Raw genomic sequence first — 21812 nt, 5'->3', positions numbered from 1 at the left:
ATTTTGTATTGTCCCTGGCGAGAATTTCATACATAGCTGTGCTAGCTTTATTGCCCTCATAGCAGTCTGTAATAAATAAAGAAATAAATAATGTAGTTATTCACATTGTCAAAATGTCAGATGTCTCTCTGTCTGGCAAGGGGTTTAGTGGCAATGACTTACAGACTTTGAGGACTCGATCGAGCCGGAGGAGAGGGTGTCTCGACTGCTGCGGCTCTTGGAGCTGAGGTGAGGGGAGGAGGAAGGGGAGTCGTCGATGTAGGGCAGGATGTCATGGTGTCGGCGTTGCTCCTCCGCTCGGTCTGCGTCGTAACCGTAGGTGGGCGGAGTGCCTGTAAATGGAACATCTGTGACAAAACAGAAGGGAAGAAAAAGAGGGATATAGTTCACAAAACCATGTACAAGAGCAGCATTCTATTATTTATGGTAAGTAACATATCTTTTGAAGACTTCTTACTAGCATGTACTGCACAGAAATAAAGCAACTGATTGGTAAAGAACAGTAACTAATATCACAGTTTATGCCCCATCTTAATGTCATCAACTAAGAGAGTCAGTTTCATATTCTCAGTGTTCAGTTGATTCAGTTTCAGAGGCAGTCTAACAGTAGCCTTCACAATGAGATTATGTCTGGAGTGGGTTTTAAGCCCAGAACTTTCTATATACTTTAAGATCACACATAACTTTTTGGCTTAAAGAGTTATAAAGGAAGACAAACGCATATGTAGAACAACAGCCCAAGTTCTCTATTCCCAGACTGGTTTGGCCATTAAGCTGCTGGCAGCCACACTGGAGGATCTCATATTTATTCAACATAAAGCTCTCAGTTAAAACTAAATGTTTTGCCCTCGTATAAGACAAGCACATCTGCTACCCTCTGAGAGAAATATGCAGGACATTAAGTCCTTCAGAAAGGTGACAACAAAAACCCTCGACTCAGTGCCAGCTTTAAAGGACTGACAGACACAGTGAACTGTCAATTTAAAGTCATTGCTGATGAAATTGCTCCTTTTTGGGGGGAGTTTTCTATTGGCAGAACTCCTGCAATTCTCAAACCAAAAAAAGGCCATGGCAACATAGTGATTTTCCACCACACAAAGAGAGGATGGGCAATGTGGGTATTTACTTGATGTGGAAAACACAGTGTTTCGTGAGGTTTACTAATTACACAGGCAACAGAGATGCTGACTTTAACATATAATATGTATGACTAGCGTGAAAAATTCATGAATCATTTTGGTTACTCTGAAATAAAACTTACCGTAGAGTCACTTAGTTATTTAAAAAATTGTATTATCAATGTTGAAACCAATTGTGCTGGTTAATATTTTTGTGGAAAGATACTATTTTCTCAGGATTCAATAATGAATAGATGAATATCAAATTATCAATGAATCATAATGTGTGTGAAAATATTCAGACACAGTTTTAAGCATAAATATAGCAGTATGAGACCCATTGCATAAAGCCAGATGAGCATAAAACAGCTTTAGCTGACTGAGTCATGCAGCCTTGTCATTGCCTTAGCATTCATCCTCACACTCCTGCCTCTCTCTCTGTCTCTCTTTCTCTCATCCTTTCCTATAGCTTCCCACAGATGTCTGCTGCCGTTTAGGCGAATAAGCAGCATGCATTGCACATCTGGAAATATCATCAACATTATAAACAATTCTTAAAATCAGACGGCACTTCCAACTCTCTGTGAAGTCTAGACACACGCTTGTACAGTAACAACAACAAATTTCATATAAATTCTGGACAGTCCCAGACATAACCTGCAGATGATTTTTTTTTGTTGCTAGATTTAAACATGGTAAAATGTGTTAAGAACTGTATAATACTACTTCAATAATATTGCTAGCTGAAAGCACAATAAAATAAAATAAAAATTAATAATAAAAAAAAAAAACATGGACATTTAAATTCTGCCAGAATCTGTGGGCTTGGTCATGGGGAATTAATCCCAGGATCTCTCAGTGCTTCACCTTCTCCGGTGTGTTAACTCCCTGCAGGAATGAAGAGCAGATTGAAACCTACAGCATGATGTCCCTTAGCGGCCAACGGGTTTATGGGAAGTGGGGAAGCCTGGGAGATGAACGGCTTCAAACCTGCCAAAATCTCATCATCATGTGTGCCAAAGAGCATAAGATAATCCTATCATTTGGGCTCAGAAAAAAATAACGAATTTGTGGAAGGAATTGGGGCACTAATGTTTCTGTAAGTGCCGACATCTCCTTCAGGGGTCTTTGGATGGAGAGGGTAGTGAAGGGGGCTGCATCTGCCAGATAAATTAAAGACACGCCTTCCTCCTCCCATGTGTCACATGTTCCATTAATGTCTGGAAATAAGAGTGCAGAAGAACGTGTATGTGTGGTACATATGAGTGCACAGCCTCTAGGGAGGGACAAAAACTGGGAAAAGAGATGGAAAATGACACATCAGGGATAAAGAAGTCAGTCCATTTTCTTCCACACAGTTGGTTTTCCTAAATATCCAATTTTCTGGCAATTTAATACCCCCCCTACCCCTAATCATCCTACACACAGAAAATAAATGAATATGAAGAATGGAAAAGGGGAGGTGAAAATTAAACAGAAATGGGTAAAGCACCACCTAGGGCCACGACTGAATCAAATTGGGATTGCACAAAGAAGCTAATTTGATGAGAGGTGTCATTTTAAGGGCATAAACATAAAATTATACAGGCTGTCTTGGCTGATATTGCTTTTGCAGTCTTGTCCACAGAGAGAAAGAAAAAAAAAAATCTATTAAAAAAAAATAATAAAACCAAAAAGAAAATGTAGAAAACGTGCATTTGTGAAGTGTTTGGTATTTCAATGTACCAACAACACAGATTCAATTAAAAAAAAAAAAAAAATAGAGAGATTTGAGGTCAACGAGTTCATTACTGTTTTTTTAAGTAATAATTAAAATCCGAGTATGAATTTAGAGACGTGACTTAACAGAAAGGGTTTGCTGACAGTCTACACAGTCAACCCTCCCCTAGAAGTTTCTAAATTTGTCCCCTTGAATTTGAGGGTCTACATGTCCAATGAAGCCCATTACAGATTATTCCAAATATGTGCCTTGAGTAAAACAAGGCAATTAGATAATCTGTGTAGTTATCTCTAATCTAAGAGGCATGTTTATCTCCAAAGAAATAAACACAAGAAGTGATTGGGTTGAATCCAGGAAAGCAGCCAAGTCTGGTGTGTTGCGATCGCACCGGGAAGTGTCCTAGTGTGAGTAAATTAGCCTTTGTCCCAGCAAGAGAAAGAGTGAATCACAACACACCAACACACAGAGGCACCCTGTAATCAACAACAAGCTGCCATCTACCACCAAACCCAGTCTTTCTGTTTGCCCTGACCATGTTTAAAAGCATGACAGCAGAATCGGATTAAAATGCGTCCATGATGCGGCCACAAATTCCCCTCCTGAGTCCATCCTCTGCCACAGGTTTATGTGAATGAATGATTTAAACACGGATTTGTCACACTCAAATCAATGTCTTAATGCATGTTTATGTTTATGTTAATATGCTATGCACTTTTTTCTGCAATTTTTCCGACAGGTTCAGATCCTTTAAACTTCCTATTCCAAACATTCAAGTATTTAAAAGTGATTTGGAAAATATAGTATTAAATGACAAAACACAAAACAAAAGTAGTCCTGTCTGACTGAATTGACGTCTATATTACTGTTAAATTCCAGCAACTATGTTAGTCCTGTCATTTAAAAAAAGAAAAATGTGTGCTATTCTTGAGAAGAGAGGTGCTGTTGCAGACCAGACTGAGAAAGACCGAAATCTTCATAAATAGTTCCCAGTGATTAAATCATGACTAATTCAGTTAAGTCAGAGGAAATTCACAGAAGTGTCTGAAAAGCAAAAAAAAACAGGCACCGTCGTATCTAGCACCCTTCCCAGTGTTTACCAATCGACTTTCATGACAACATTTCATGCCAGTTGAAGAGAAAAGGAAAGTGCTAAACATGAAAAACTAGCATCCGTTTCAAGGAGATGGCTTGCTCGGCAGGGAACCTGGACGATAACAACTGTGATTATGTCACAGTTGATTTCAGCTTTACACAATTTGCACTGATGTCAGACTCACCAACTCCACATGGTTTATATCCCCCAAGAGCCGCATGGCAGAAAGAGGGTGGCCCTGCGAGACGACTTCCTGCCAACTGTTTGATCACTGTAGATGGCAGAGCATACTTGTCTCAGCACTCTTCTAATGACACCATTAATTATAAAGTCATGTCATCTGCATGACTGATATTTTGCAATTTGTTACGAACTCGACAACCATTAAAATATTCGAATCAAGTGGGCAATTATGCAGGCAGGTCTAATTTGAGCGAGACCAAAAAGGGCTGGTATATATTACATAAATTATCTAATGACAATATTTGTTCAGAATGTTACCAAATCAGACGTAACATATTAGATTTGTACATTTTCTGATTGATACATTTGAAAGAATCAGTTTAAAAGGGACTAGTCACACTGTATGTCATTGATTCACCAAACAGACAGAGTTCATTAGAGTTAATTGTTTATGAATCTGATTACCTGTTGCAGGTTCAGAATAGTCACTAATTCATGATTCGGATTACAGTGGTTGTGCTGTATGTTTTTGAGTCAAAGAGAACAGGTTAAGAGACATTTGTCTGTCATAACGTTACCGATTCACTAAAAATAACTTATTCATAGTCATTGTTTGTGACTTGGGTTACACTGGTTGTGCTGTATGTTTTTGAATCATTAAAAGGAACTACTCATTTTGTCCTTTGCTCATGAATCTGCCTGCACTTGTTCGGCTGAATGTTTTTTAATCACGAGAGTCATTTGTTTCAGACTGTGTTAGTGATGCCTGTCATAAACAAACACTAATTAGGTAACAGTATTCTTTAACTGCAGTTGTCCTGTTTGCTTAACCAAAAGAAATTGTGCATTTAAAAACACAATGTGCTTAAGCAGGACCATCAATTTCCCAGCAGGCTTTGCAGTCCAGGTTATAGAGGCAGGCTGAGAATGCATTGGAGCTCTAAATCTTTAGGATGTTTTTAAACACATGACTGCTTCCCTCTAATGCACCATCAGTATGTGATATCCTGGATGTGAAGCAGGAGGTCATTATTTTATCTATGCATTACCAGGTGTTTTACAGTCATCCTCTAGCTTTCAAGAGATGTCCCTTCCTCATAAAATGAAGATATAAAATGTAGAAGAACGCATAAAACAGGCTGATTCAAAAAGTAATAAATCTGAGATCAGCATCCGTTCATGGTGTTAAATCTATTCTAAGCTTTCACAGGTTCTTTCATCTACCACTTGTCTCACAAAACAAGGGTGTCTCAGTCAAAAATAGTTCCTAAAAAGATTGTATAGGGAGTGTGTGGGGTCACCGGTAAAGAGAAAGGTTAAAGCCGGTGGCCTGTTGTGTGCTCATGTATCTCAGGTTTCAAATAGCATATGGCTCTCGGTGCTGGTCACCAAGGAGATGCCTGAAAAAGCTGAGTCAGCCCTGAACATTAATGCTGGAAAACCACACTCCCCTTTCCACCTCGGTGCTCTCTGTGTGTCTCTTTTGATGTCCTATCTCTGTACTCTTTCTGTAGTAGACGAGTAGTATCAGGGTCAAGAATCTGTCCTGTCGATCATGAGTGGTACGTATAGCTAAAAACCAACCATCACCTTGTTAGGAAAAACAACAGACCCAAGCTCAGACTGAAGCAGAACATGCCACCCATAACAGATTTTCAATAAAGTATCCATGATATCCGAAACCAGCTGTTATCATTGGCACAACCTGTCTGACTCTGAGCAGACCCATCTTAATACTGGCCTCTACACTTTTTTTCACTAGCTTAAAAAAAAAAAAATCCACATCCACATTAGTACATACTGAGCCCAGCAGGACCAAAAGTGGCATACAGAACAGCAGCCGCAGAGTTCGCTCTTATCATTAGCAAACAGAAGCCTCTGACAAAGGAGCAAATCTTGCTTAATCTGCTGTTAAACAGATGCCCAATATCACACCCCTGGCATTGTGGCATTAGCTCTTTTCTGAATTCGAGCTGAAAGATTTGTGAGCTAACGTTGAAATGTAGCCCAGGTGATGGCAAAGCAAACTGAAAGGTTGATTCATTTTGTTTTGATTGGTTGGCAAATGACAAAGGAGGTTGGATTTGTGAGTTTGGTAAGTTTACTTACTCTTATGATAAGCCCTTCAGACTGAAAATTAATTAGAAATCACCTACACTACTACTGTTCAAAGGTTTGGGGTCAGTGAGAATGTTATTCTTGAAAGAAATTAAATACTTATATTCAGCAAAGATGCTGGGTGAAGACATACATAATTTAACAAAATATTTTTTGTGTCAAATAAAAGCTGTTCTTTTGACCAGATTTTACATTTTAAAATATATTAAAATAGAAACTTAAATATTTCACAATATTACTGTTTTCACTGTATTTTTTATCAAATAAATGCCTGCTTAGTGAGCATTAGAGACTTCTTTCAAACACATTTAAAAAATGTTACTGCTGGTTGTGTATTTATGGGCTCTTGGGTTTTTTTAATTGATGAGGGTAACAAAATGTGCTTTTACAGTAGGTGACAGTATAGACTAACACATTTGTGTACACCTACCATGTACATAATAGAGTTGTCTATTTTCCATCTCTTTTGCTGATTTTTTGAGCAACACCTGGTTCATTCATCTTCCATCACTCATGTCACATCAATATGTTTTTCACTTTGTCAAAACAACAGAGCATAGGGAGATCTAAAGAGATTTGTCCCACTGTAACACACATCATTACATCCTCCAGCTGCTGTAGAGACCAGATCTACCCTCCTTCTGCTCCTTTGGAAGGAGTTAATATATTCAGTTTGGGTTAAAAGAGTACGTTTAAAACCAAAACTCTTGGCTGGCCTGCGAGTAAAGTGTGGGGATCGTAGGGTTAATGCAGCTCTCTCTGTTTAACTCTCACTTTATAATTGAGAGTTTCAATTCAGACTCCTAAAAACTGCCACCTTAAAATGGCATATTACATATAAACTTAGCAATATAAACCTAGCAAATGGAAGTGAATGCTGACCAGGAGATGTCAAACTTCAAAAATTACAAATATAATAGGTTTGTGTGAGGAAACATCTTTTGTGTTTCATGGAGAAAGAAGAAAATAATGAAGGTGAATGTGAGTAAAATCATTTTGTAATGATTTTATTTGTTTCTCTTTCTTACACATCTTACAAATGTTTCAGTGAATTTTCACTTTCTCCATGCTGCACAAAACTGTTATACTAAGTTATTGTATCTGTGCATGTTTGTGTGTGTGAATGTGTATAAATGAACATCCCTTTCCACGATAGAAACAGAGAAAAGGAAAAAAATCCTTGAAACTGATGCATTGAGCACACTTCAGAGATGGCCTCCACCATGGAGTAGAGTCAGCAGATCTGACCCAAACTCTGAAACATCAGGCCGCCTCAGTGCACACATATAGACAAACCTCTCATGAACATTTTCAATGAATTCACTTTTTATTCACATAAATAGTTTACATAAACTACCTTTCAAAAGATTTTTTTTAAGAAATTAATACTTTTATTTAACGATTTGTCATTAGATTGATCAAAAGTCACATTAAAGACATTTAGTGACAAAGATTTCTAGTTCAAAATGCTTTTCTTTTAAACTTTCTATTAATCAAAGAATCCTGAAAAAAACCCAACTGCTTTCAACATTGATAATAATAAGAAGTTTCTTGAGAGCCAAATGAGCATATTAAAATTTGGTGGATCACGCGGTGACAGTGAAGACTAATGACTAGTGACAATTCCGCTTTGCCATCACAGGAATAAATTACATTTTTAAAATATATTACAATAGTTTATTTGTAATACTTATATAAAATATGTTTTTTACTGTATTTTTGATCAAGCAAATGTATCCTTGAGCATAAGAAGCTTATCTTAAGATTTTCTTATTTATCTTAAATTCTATTCTTCTAATCCAGGTTTAGTTAATCAAACTACTAATTGTAATTACAAAAAAAAATCTATTCTTCCAACTCTTATTCAACTCTATCCACGCTAGTAAAAGCTTTCTTTAAAATTGAATGTCTTTCCATCAAAACGCGGAGAATGCCTCCGTCAGCAGAGGCAGCCCTCTGTCAAACAAAGGAGATTTCCCTGTGGAGAACGTGTCCTAAAACAATGTGGAAGAGACCTCCGTGCGCATGCTAGGGGGTCTAGGACTGAGATGGAGTTGAAGGCGGGTTGGGGGAGGGGCAAAAATAAGAAAGGGATAATGGGGAGGTGGTACTACAAAACCTCTGCAGTGCTGCACCACCATCATCTACAACACCGACCAGATGTGCACATGGCTGCCACACACAATACAGCATATCAAGGGCAACATAATCATCATCAAGGTCAAAGTGATGGATATAAGGTTTTCACAAATGTACAAACAAACATGGCTAATGATTGCAGAGAGGTGGATGTGATTCTGCCAGACCGGACAAAACAACCCAGAACTTAAATCCAAATCACAGACCAAAGGTGCTGAAGAACAAGAAAGACAGAAAGAAATGGACGGAGAGAGAGAGAGATAACAAGCAGGAGGGGCAAAATTCAGCATGTGCCAACCTAAAAGAACAAAAGAACGCTGCATTCGGTCATCATTGTGACATGAGACACTGGGAAAAATCAATAAATTTGGGGTGGATTCACAGAAACTGCCATTCAATAGCACAAATTGAATGTGGCCGATTCCCCTGAGACTATAGAAACCCTCAGGCCACGATCTGCTTTTCCACAGATCAACACACACATAAACATTAACACTGAACAGTACAGGTGGACCACAATCAAATATACAAAAAATCTAATGTACACCATGGCATATAGAATATAAAAAAAAATTATTCTAATTATCCCCCAAAGCATTGTTCGCCCTTCAAAAATGATCTAGAGCAAAATGGCCCAAAAAGGGGGAAGTAAAATCTAATACAAAAAGGCATCTAAAACCACTATAAACCACTGATTCATGATGTTACCACATACAGATAGATTTTAGGCACATATAGTGTAGACACTGAGGATGGATGCGTCACTAGAACAGCCATCATGCTGTCAATACTTCACACAACCAATATCATTTCAGGATGACATGCAGTTTTCTTTCCCTGACTGATAAAAGGATTACACATAAAAGGTCCATAAAAGGACTGAAAACAACTTGAGGCAGGATTGATGCACTGACTTCCCTTTGTCTTATCTGTCTGTTTCTCTAACTCAGTAGAAACACAGACTAGATTGTCAAGAGCATTCGATGCATGCCCGTCATTTTGCCCGGCAATTTTATTGCCCGTCATTCACTATTTTTTGGTTATGCTTCATCCTGTTGTTATTTTAGAATTATTTAATGAGCAGATTTCTATAATTATATAATATATTATATAATAATTATAATTTATTATATAATATTTGTCTAATGTATTTATTAATATTTTGGAATTGACTATAATTTTTATATTTTCAGTTTTCATTCAATTTGTTTTAAAGGGATACTTCACCTCTGGAAATGATGCTCTGATTGGTTTATTTCATTTTACGCCCAAACCACACCTATGAATAATGAAGCTATTTCAAACCAACCTCTTTTAAACTTGTGTCGGGCGCAAGAGTCATTTATCCCGCCGGTAAAATAGCAACAGCGCCCAAAACCCATGCACAAAGTTACTTGTGCTTTGCGCTTGATACTTGCATTTCAGATCGTTAAAATAGGGCCCTATGTGTACATTCTGTGAGTGAGATCCCATCCTCTATGGGTGGGTATGCCTCGGGCCAAAAAATACTCTGATGACACAAAATGACAATTTTTGCATCATCAGAGGATTTTTTCCAGACAAAAATATACATAAATCTCTCATCTCAGGGGGATATGAGGGAGAAAACCATGGTAATTCGAAAATTCTACAGGTTTTCTACTAATACAAAGCTTAATGCTAAATCATTTAGTATCCCTTTAAATGGTTGTGCTTTTGTCATTTGTATTATTATTTTTTAAATAAGGTTCTTCATAATATACTTGTTTTATTTTATTTTAGATTTATTTCAATTAACTTGTGGACTTAACAATTAATGGTCTATGAATGTAAATTCATCCTTGTATCCACACAGAGAGAGAACTGGCCAAGAGGAAGTCACCACAGGTCAGCTGCCCACGCAGCACACCTCTCAACAGGAGCTGTCATCTAAACAGGGAAACAGCCAGGGTTCTAATTCAACACAAAAGGATATAAAACAAGTAGACTCCAAAGAGAATTCATTAAATGTTACTCAAGTTATCCTGTTCTCATACTACATAATCAAGTGAGATACAGTGATCACAGGCAAAAAATCCCAACATTTAAGGGGAGTATTTATCTAGAATCTAGAGAGTTTATCTTGACATGTGCTGGTGAGAGAGCAAATGTTGTAATGTTGTAGGTTGAATGGCCTATCAATCAATGTCAAAAGACCAACCAGCACAGGTGCATTTTAAAAGAAGACCATTTTTAAAAGAAAATTTTTGTTATTGGTAAAAAAAAATTTTTGTAAAAAGCTTGTCTTGGATACTGATCATTACAAAATTGCAACTAAGGGTGTCACAATTTCGATTTTAGAACCCTTCAGTTTAGCTAACTTACTTAACATATTAGTTAACATTTTTTTCATGTAAGTTAGGCTTATCAAGCCATGGGCGGGTAAAACACACAGGTAGGCATAGTATAACAGCTAACTAGATGTTTTTTTGTTTTGATAATAAATTGTTATGGGATACTTGGACTGCCTGTTGCTATAGTTACTCACAACTGATGTAGCCAGCGCATCTATTTATTAATTTAAAACGGTAAACAGTCAGTTTCACCAGAACTCCTTTACTAGGTGCCCTCTATCACTTTTTAATAGACACCCTGCTCCCAATCACACCCAGACCATGGTATAAACCGCTATAACAATGTAGTTGTAGTACAATGTAATGTAGTTCCAAAGAGGTTGCCAAGCAACACAAGCAGCAAATGAGAAACACAAATGGCAGTTGTGCAGTAATACTAATGTAATGCGGTCACAGATGTACGTTTGACATTGTAGAGTAATTTAAAACGGCTTCGAACCAAGCAGCAACATTCTAATCTGAAAAATTAAGCCAACCTGAAAGTGTGAAAAACTGCAATACATCCAAAATCCGCTAGAGGGAGGTCCCAAAAGGGAGCAAATTTCCATAGACCCCTTGTTATAATGTTTTAACAGCATAAATTCATGTTTTTACAGATTGGTCCCATGGACTTTTATTGTATTTCTGAATAGGTTCCGAGTCCCTGACAACTGCGAGAGGGGTGAATTTTTTTCTAACTCGTTAGTTTAGATCGTATTTAAATTTTCACCGGAACGAATAGAGATTCTCCGCAACGGATTAAAGCACGCGTTCAAGTTCAAAACTGGTGGAGACAAAATCGACCCCGGCAAAAAGTGGTAGGGACATGTCCCACCCGTTCTACCCGCAAATTACAACTATGCCTATATGGTCAAAACCGGTTATAACTGACGTTTGAAACACTGTAAATGCAGCTGCCAAAATTACTATATGTAACATAAGAATAGACTAATATGTCCCACATTGGAGTAGTCTTCAGCAGCTCTGCAGTGAATGTAGTAGCCTTAGACTGTAAAAAGTAGCCTAGTTTGCCAGTCGATCTTGTAGTAATGTTACAGATAGCTGAGGCTGCTTGGCTGAAGTGGTGTGTCCACCGGCCAGCTCAGTCTCACACAAAGGCCGTCCTTTTACCCACATATGGATTGGCCAGAAGGTGGGTGGGGTTATGATTTCACAATATTTTTAAAAGATGGCACCACCCATACCCCTCATAAACGGCCTCAAACTTGCTATTCAGAAGGTCTATGGGTGACGTCACAGACTTTATGGCTTTGTCCATTTTTTTTACAGTCTATGCTTCGAATGTGGCTCAACCAATCAGAATCAAGGACCGAACAATTTTTTTATAACAACATTTAAATTAGGCTATGACCAAAAACATTCAATCGACAACCATTTTTTCTAGTAATCTTTCAGTGGGGAGGCTTTTGTGGGGGTAATTGGCCACTTTGTGAAGGAGAACGTGTAGAGAAGAAAATCCTGATGTGTGTTACTGAAAATAAAAAGAATATGTGTGATATCACCATGGGGTCCCATCAACCTCAGGGCAGAGGCGGCAAACTGTCACATATCAGTGGGTGGTGATGTAATGTGAAGATGTTGTGTGGGACTGAAGTGATCTGTACAGCCCATTTACTCAATGAGAGCCACCACAATGCACTATATACACATCATTTTCTCTAATCTGTCCATGCAAAATACAACAGTACTTATATTCACTTTGTTTTTGTTAATAAAAAAAAAAATAAAAAATCAAAGACTGATATCTGTGTGTTGTAAAGTAAATAGTGAACACCAGGAGAGGGTTAAACATTAGATCACCCAAAAGTTTAAACTATGCCATTTACTCACCCTCATGTTGTTCCTGTATGACTTTTTTTATGTTGATCACAAATAAATTGGCAGCATTTTCCAGTTTTAAAAGTTCAATAAAAGTTATTTTTATGTATTTATGAAATTAAAACTCTGGTCTAAAATGAAGATATTCAATTAAAAAAAAATTATATATATATATATATATATATATATATACGTATATATATATATATATATATATATATATATATATATATGCATTTTGGTCAATATTTGAAAATTCTGAATAACATCTGAATTTAGTGATAACAACTGAATTTAGAATAGAAATCACAACATTATAAATGTACAAAAATGCATTAAATAAAGTAAATAAATGCTTAGAATTTCATTTAATTATTAGTGTTAAAGATAGACTTTAATGAGGGTTAAATTATTCTCAAAGTAGTCTCAATGACCAAATTTAGACTTTGTTTCAAATTTTTAAAGTCATACTGACACCAGTGTACATGGCGCTAATAAAGAAAATAAATAAATTGCCATCTGAAAAGCTAATACACTAGGGCTTACTGTAACTTGCAAATTATCATTAATGCTTTTCGGTTTGGGAATTTCAGCTGCTGCATTACTTTTTTATGAGTTTCTGATGTCTGAATAAGGAGGCCCTTGAGCAGTTTGCTTATGTACAACTTTTTGTGAGCTCAGTGTGTGTGTGTGTGTGTGTGTGTGTCTGTGTGTAAGACGGACAGACAATCCTAACCTACACCCATCAATGATTAATGAACAGGCTACATCAGACACCAAAAACCCACCCTGATACATGAGCCTAAAGCCATACCGTATGCATCCATCTATGACACAACAAAGACGACTAATGGGTCGCTCAGCAGCCCCTAATGAGACAGCAGGGCTTTGGCTCATGCTACTGCATTATCAATCAGCATCATAATATTCCACAACAAATCAATACACCTTTCTGCTCAGTGCTTTCACAAAATATCTATTGCAAACTGCATCTGATTGAAGCATATAGTGCTTACAATATAGTCAAAAGTAATATGAAGAGTTCAGATGCAAAAGCCTCTAAGTGCCATTTGAAATTTTCTTCTAAAATGATGATTTTTATCAAGCTTGTATATTTAAGTTCAGTAATTTCACTTAAATGGCAATGATAGTTACCTATTAATTGTTATTTAAGTGAAATTACTGAACTTAAATATACAAGTTTGATAAAAATCATCATTAAAGAAGAACATTTCAAATGGCATTTAGAGGCTTTTGCATCTGAACTCTTCATATGCTCTATTGTCCAACATATCAATGCCATTGGTGCTATGACATCCATTTCCATGAACAACTCGCATCATTAAAGAATTGAAAGCAGCTCTAAAGGTGAGTATATGGCAGAAAAGCTAAAAATACAAAAAAATACATATTGAAGGGGAAAAAAATTACTAACAATTACCTGAGCCCACTGGGTCTGGTTAGCCAATGAGACAGATTTATCCACATTCAATTATTTCAGTTGTCTTCTTTTCTTGCTCATGTAAGACATTCACTGACTGGAGGTACCAGAGCATGCAAGCCCAAAAATGTCTCTAAGAGAAGCTTTTTTTTAAATATCCGCTGTCAAACACTTGACAAAACAAATAAAAATCAGAGCAGGAACTCATTAAAAAATGCTGAGGATGTCACACTAATGTACTCAAACAAAAACTCTAGAGGGATTCAGGTTGTCCATGTGACCTCATGCTCTGTTTGGTTGACCAATCAGATGTGACAGAGCGGTGTGGCCATTGTGGGTTTCCAAAGCACACAATACCCAGTCATGACAGAATTTATTGTAAGTGTGTGTGTAGAGGGGACTTCACAATCCTTAATCGCTGACCCCAAGAAAAATGAGCATTTAGAAAAGTGGAAGAAGAGAGTGTGGGAACCCAGCACGTGTTCACGCTCCTTTTCTCCTCCTCTCTCAAAACAAGTTCAGTCTTCCATGTCTTTACATTCCTAGCGATGCCCTCCCATTTTTGTCCCCCTGGGCTCCGGTTGTCTGTGGGGGCGTCCAGACTACAGACACATGGCTGCCCATTAAAACAAGATAACTCACGACCTTATTTTGCCCTGCCCCATAACTAGCCACGAAGGCGACGGTGGTCTGACTGTCAGGGATCACAGAGTTTATCTAAACAAGCAGTTTTGGACAGCAAGTCGCCATCTGTTTTATTGATTCAAGTGACAGAAACTCTTATTTCATGCCTCAATATCTCACTGCTGACCCATTTCCTTTATCTCTCTTCCATTCCCTTCCGCCAAAATCACTAGCTCTTTCACGCCTCTTGAAACAACACATTCCATCAACACGTTCTCAGCTAAACCTGGTCTCCTCATCATCGTTTCAACACCTTCTAATGAGAGAGTGTCAGCTGACCTAAAGACGACAGGACAAGGGTAAATGTGTATGTGCGTTAAAGCTGTTATTGTTTTTTTGTAAAAATCAAAAACCCAGTTCAATAGGCAAAGAATACTGCAAGTAAATTAGCAGATTGAAAAAAAAAAGTACATGGGTCAATGATGTTCAACTATCCAAAAATACAATCAAAATTCATCTATGTTCATCCATGTAATGAAGGATGGAGGGGGGGTCTTAATTCATTAAAAGAGAAAATTCTTAAGTAGTTTATATATATATATATATATATATATATATATATATATATATATATATATCTGCTTTGTCGGATAAAAATGGCGGATTCGGCAGATGGCGGATTCCCAGAGAAGGGTCAATTGACTCAACCAAAGGCTCAACCAATTAAGGATGGGACTGGAGGGAGAATGTTCAGGAAACCTGTTAGAAAACAATTAATGTCTAATGTCGCAATTCTGTTAGATGACGTTACTATAGTAGCACAAAAAGGACACACTTTATCATTAAATCACCAAGAATGACAATTTTGGGTAGAATGGAGTCCTGAGACGACCATGTGACACAATATCAGCTGTATGGCTGCTGTGATTGGTCACCTCCAATAGAACAGTTTATCAAGGTGAGTAGAGAGCTGTCAAATGGCATCAACACACTAACACACAAACTCTCATTCAACATGTACTACACACCATCTCATGTGCCATAAAGCACACCTACAAACACACACTACACTACAGTTCCAACACAAACACTCACACCACCAATAGGTTTATAATTGAATTCTTTAATAACCATCATAAATCCTGTATATTCTGACAGGCTGTATGTAGCTCTCGCATTCCTTAGGGCACTGTGCCACTCCTGAAGCTTATTACTTTTCTCAGGCCCATGAGATAGATAGATAGATAGATAGAGAGAGAGAGAGAGAGAGAGAGAGAGAGAGAGAGAGAGAGAGAGAGAGAGAGAGAGAGAGAGAGAGAGAGAGAGAGAGAGAGAGAGAGAGAGAGAGACAGGAAAGGCTCCAGCAGTCTGACCCCTGCAGAGCGGGTGTCTGTGTCTCCAATCCTCGTCATCCTTGTCTACATCTTCGTCTTTCTAGCTCATAGCATTTTGTTTGCCCCTTACACACACAAACACTACCAAAAGTTCAAAAGTTTGGGGTCAGTGAGATTCTTTACATGTCTTTGATTAAGTCTCTTATGTGACGTCATTGCTCACCAAGGCTGCATGTATTTCATCGAAAAAGTAAAAACCGTAATATTGTAAAATATTATTATAATTTACATTTTTGATTTATTACTGTGATGGCAAATTTTCAGCAGACACTACTCCAGTCCTCAGTCACATGATTCTTCAGAAATAATTATAATATGCTTATTTAATAATAAGATTTAATAAGAACAAGAAGAAACATCACTTATTAATAATAAGAAACATGTCTTTTTATTATCAATGTTGAAATCAGTTGTGCTGCTAAATATTTGAGGAAATTCTTTTCACTTTTTTTTCAGGAATTTACATATTATTTCAGGATTCTTTGATGAATAGAAGGCCTCAAAGAACTGTAAAAGTGACTAAAATGTAAAACCGATTATACTATATTCAGTTGTCACATTTATCCTCTTTACTTTTGTAATCTCAAGCACAAAACTGAGTCATTTGAAGCTCATACAGCAACCAAAGACAAGAACAGAAATCTGCATGCATTAAAAATTCTGATAATGGACTATCGACAGCTCAGGCGTCTAGCTATGGATATAAAAACCTCCACGTCAATATTAATTCAATAAACTACAAAAAAAGCTAGGACTGTGTTTCGATATTAGCACTAACTCTGTAAAGAAACTTATACCTGAAGTTATAAATAATACCTGAAATGATAATGGTGGTTAAATGTTCCGAGCACGAATGACGGTTTCAGGGCATTGTGATATAACTGCAGCACTAAGTACAAATAAAGTGCATTAGCTCTAAAAGTTCCGCAAGTTATTTTCATAAGCCATCTTAAATGTATTATCCTTTTAAAAAGACTGGAAGAGCTATTTAAAACTTGCTGAGCTCAAGGAAAGTGTAGCATGTCTGAAGGTATCTAGTCCTAACCGAGGATGTGTCGTCTTTGTTATTTTAATCCAGAGTTTTATTCAGGTTACACACGTCTGTGTGAGAGTTCTGATGTGGATGGCAGATATAGTTCCTAACCAAACTGCAATGCAGGCTAATATATAACTTGGCTCTCCAAAAAAAAAAAAAAAAACCTCAGTCAGGAGCAAAAAAATACAGTACTGTTAGCACTCAAGCAAATCAATATCTACAAATATTCAACAGTGTGCCAAGCACGGTAATTTATCATGAACAATAATTCGTTTTTTAGTCGTTTTTGCCCATTACAAATCTGGGTCGAGTGGAACATGACATAATGACAAAAAAATTCAACATGACCTTAATCAAAAAACTTGTTCTAAAAATGGCCAAAGAGAGAGAAGACAATCTCAGAATGCTCTGGCATACAATTAATCCAAGATAATGGATGCATTTCATTCAATACCAAAAAGCACAAATAAATGCAATTCAATCTAATTAGAAACAGACTATTTAAAAACCCAACATCAAGTTGCTAGTTTGGACACATGCAAACTCTATGGGAATATCATGCGTTTCACATGCGTTATTGCCCAAGTTAAGAATGTCAAAACACTTATAACAGGCACCATTTCTGTTAGTATGCTGCCTAACGTAGCCAGTAGACAGCAAGGCACTATTTCTTTTCCTGTGGAGCCAATGTGCCATACATCATTCTAACGTATAACACGGTTACCACAATCACATCAAAATGGTGTCTGATGACCCAAAATTAGCACCAATAATTAGAGCTCTCTTGGGTCAGTAATCTGCCTTATAATTAGGAAGTTTAAATAGCTCTGGGTGGCCACATTGGCACACGGTAAGTGGTGGAGTGTGTGTAGCAGTGTGTGTGTGAGATGGGGGGCCACGGCCTGGTAATTGCTCCAATCTGGAGCCAAAGCACACATAAAACCCAAAGATTTGTGATGCTGGTGTGTGAGCAGGATAGAACGGAGAGACAAATGTAAAATAGGTCTCCCGTTCAGGCATTGTGCTTAGGAAGAATACAGACATCTCACACTATATAACAACAACCCAACATTTTAGCCCTGTGCCAATAAAATGAGTCATCTAGACTTCTTTTTATAGTCTAGGGTGGCACTGGATCAGGAAATTACACCAGATTCGAACTTTTGATGTCAACCTCAGTAAACCTCAGAGCTCGATTACTGAAATATAAACTGAATATAATCACTTCTGAAGGGAAAGATACAGATATAAAGACTCATTAATTAATTAAGAATTCAAAATATCATTGAAATGTTATTTTGTTTGGGTAAAATAAAGCCTTTCCATCCATTGAATCTTTCCAATGAGAATGTCATTGCTTCAGAGGAAACCATGTGAACACACACACAAAAGGTCCCAGTAAAAGGTGAGTGACTTGACTGACAGTCGGCCAGTAGGCTGGAATAGCCCTGAAGGGAAATGCTAATAAGTGTCAACATGGAGGAAATAGAAACAGATTAAGAAAGTGAAGGTACAAAGCCTGGCCACCGATTTGTCTCAACCTGGGGTCGTCAAGAAAATAAAGTATTTCCTAACTCAATACACTCTCAAATCGAACTGATTTTGGTTAGTTTTTTCAACTATATCAAAAATCTCTGAAAGATCCTTATGAAAAGCCATTTTGATTTTACCCATTGTCAACATCTGGAGAGGCTACTCAAGGTTGGAGAGACAAAACCCATACACGGCAAAACCAAGTAACTGGCCCTTCCCCCGACCCAATATCAGCTTATTATATTTCTACGGTGCTGGCTGCTTTTCAAGGTGCTCTGAATTTAAGCCGCATCGAATTGTATTCGATTATGTTTATTGTACTCTCAGCTGAAGCCATTTTACCTCGGAACGTAATTCAATTCATTGCATGTAATCACGTTACTTTACTGAAAGTTTTTGTGTTTTGTCCTTACTGCCACAAGACTAAAATTTGTAATTTTAGTGTAGAGTTTTGTGTTTCTCTATGACTGTTGGTAGCGTTTTCAATGGGTTTAGCTTCCTGGATACAGCAACAACATCAAACGTCATCTCTTGTTCAGTGTCTACACGCAAGGTCACCTTGAACACCAGTCCCCTCCACCATTTCACCCTCCCTCGCTCACTCCTTTCTCTTTTTTTATATCGGCAAGAATATTTCACGCCTCGCTAAGGGAGATCCCTCCTATCGGATAACACAACTGCAAGGTGACAGCCAGGAGGAATGCACAGCATTTTAGCAGAGGTGTGTGGGGGTCTGGTATTTTGTTGAAGAAGGAAGCGGAGTCAAAAACTGATGACACTGAGTAGAGTTGAACTAAGAACACAAAAACATAACTAGACAAAGCAGAGCATTTATAATGCATTTAATATCCATTTATCTGCATTCATATCAAGGCTTTAAATTAAACAAATTGCAAGTCCAGTGTAAAAACCTTTATTCCACCTCAGGCACCACCTAAAGAGCTTTATTGTAGAGCCCTGAATATTTGTGTAAAGAAAGTAAGTGATACAAGGCCTGCCTCCTCAATGATACGTTACACCTCGTACAACATCGTAACATCAAACCGTTGTGTAGTCTGAGGACACAGCATGACTACATTTCCCTCAAGGGACACCACTCCTGTCACAGTGTCACTTACACATCAGCCAGGAAATGAATAACAACATTAAAACTAGTCAATCAGACAAATGTTTAATAACTATAAAAAATATATAACATTGCCAAAGAGGCTACAAGAGTGCTTACAGAAAATTGAGAATTATTAACTGTTTTAAACAAATATTTCTACTATTAAATATTTGTTATTTCATATTTTTTATTAAAATATGACTATAACAAATGGCTTGATGGTTTTGATGCATTTGATTTCACACACAAACATTACAAATGGATTAATATACATACAATTATAAAGCAGCCTTTATATTTTAGAAAGTGGATCATCATTTTTTTGGGCATTTGGTACAAAAAACTTTGAAAACATGAAAACTCCCTCATAGCAGTCATTGGTGGGGCAGGAAAAGAGTCCCAGCATCAATAATAGTCACCTGTACATGCCTTTCCCCTTGGGAAAAGACATTATGAAGTAGGATAGTAGGATGTAAGTAAAAGACAACAGAACTGAAGATAAACTTTGCCATTAGGGCAGAGTGTGTTTGTTCAGAGGGACACTGCGGCGTGGTCACCGCTGTCATGAGGCTTTGTTCGTAATGGTGACCAATAATCTATTTTCTATGGAACTTAACTGTGTAACAGCTGCTGTGTCTGTTTGAGGCCATAATATTTGGGATAATATGTGGCCTTAATGCAGTTGAAAAGTAGAAGAGAAGAGAAAAGCCCAAAAAATAGCATCATGATATGGCTGATAACCATGAACAATAAAATATCCAAAGCACTGTATATTTATTGTACATTGCATCCCAATAAATAAATAAAAAATAAATAAAAAGAAAAGGTGAAGTAGCAGGGCCAAAACTCAGCTGGAGTTTTATTGGATATCTAAACTGCACTAAAGCCAAAGCATTATAATCCAAAGCACATTTTCCCTTGGAGATCACAGGGGGAGAGAGCAAGAGCTGGCCAAAACCTGATCCACTAGCCTGGAGAACAAGAGGACAGACACATACAAGCACAGATGGATGAGACACCACAGCCTCTAACTTAATACAAGCCCAGAGTTTAAGACATTCTGTCCTCAAACGCCTCTTTTTTCCCAAAATATTCAGTCCTCTTCTGTCAATTGCTTGTGTTCCTCAGCTGTGTTCTTGGCTGATTTGTATTCTGGCTGACGAAGTCAAGGAGACATCGCGGCTCAGAGTTGTGGCCAGCTGCACTGTGGCACTCCGCCCGTCCTCTGAGCCTTAAATCAGAACTGGCCCACCTGCCTTCAAAAGGAGGGTGGAGGCAGCGAGGAACAAGCGGGCCAGGACTGATTGCAGCTGGCCACTAAACATCAGTCTCGCTCATTAATCTGATAATGTGTTATTATTATAACCAAAATTCCCCTCTGACCGACAGCAGTTTATTCTGAAAACTCTCCCTGATGAGCATCACTAATATAAATTCTATACTACAAAGAGCCAAAACGGATGAACAAAAACAGAGAGCTAATACACTGAAGAAAAAAGAGAGAGACAGAAAACTAAAATGGGACGAGAATGCCCAAGGGATTAATGCATAGTCGAAACAGCATTCTGTGACATTTAATTTTCATCATGTGAAGTATTTCAGAGTTAAAAAGAACAAGCAAAAATAATTTATAGTTTGGTTTTATCAGTAAAAAGTAGGACATGATATTCATTATATTTTTCTCTCTCGCAAACTTAGTGACGTCATCAGAAAAGAAAAGTAGTTTCAGATACTCGCTAAAGAAATTTACACTTTTGCATTGTGATAAAAAAGACATTTTTCTTTAGAATAACAAAATTTAACAGGAACATGTCAATGATATTAAAATGTTACTTGTTACTGATAACATAAGGATGTATTCTATAGGGCTGCAACAACTAATCGATAAAATCGATTATAATCGATTATGAAAATCGTTGTCAACGAATGTCATTATCGATTAGTTGGTCTGATTACGTCACGGGGATTGTTTACATGGAACATGCGCTTCTTACATGCGCTTCATGAGGCGCACACGCAGTCTCTCTCTCCCTCGCCGCTCTTCCCGGTCTCGCGCGCGCAACACGGACGGTTTGGAGCACATTATCTTCTGTCTCGCATGCGCGCTCTTGATTC

At 37.6% G+C, this 21812-nt stretch overlaps 1 protein-coding gene across 1 annotated transcript in view; it reads right to left on the bottom strand.

Annotated features, from left to right (window-relative positions):
* Positions 1-21812, bottom strand: part of bcr (BCR activator of RhoGEF and GTPase) — a 60348-nt gene that overhangs the window by 26217 nt on the left and 12319 nt on the right. Inside the window, exon 2 of the mRNA XM_039688213.2 lies at positions 163-347. Within this exon, the coding sequence (XP_039544147.2) occupies positions 163-347 (185 nt within the window). The remainder of the gene's footprint in view (positions 1-162; positions 348-21812) is intronic.

This window comes from Pimephales promelas, chromosome 19, assembly GCF_988280905.1.
Source record: "Pimephales promelas chromosome 19, fPimPro1.hap1.1, whole genome shotgun sequence".
Taxonomy (NCBI): domain Eukaryota; kingdom Metazoa; phylum Chordata; class Actinopteri; order Cypriniformes; family Leuciscidae; genus Pimephales; species Pimephales promelas.
This window is presented reverse-complemented; position numbering and strand designations above follow the sequence as displayed.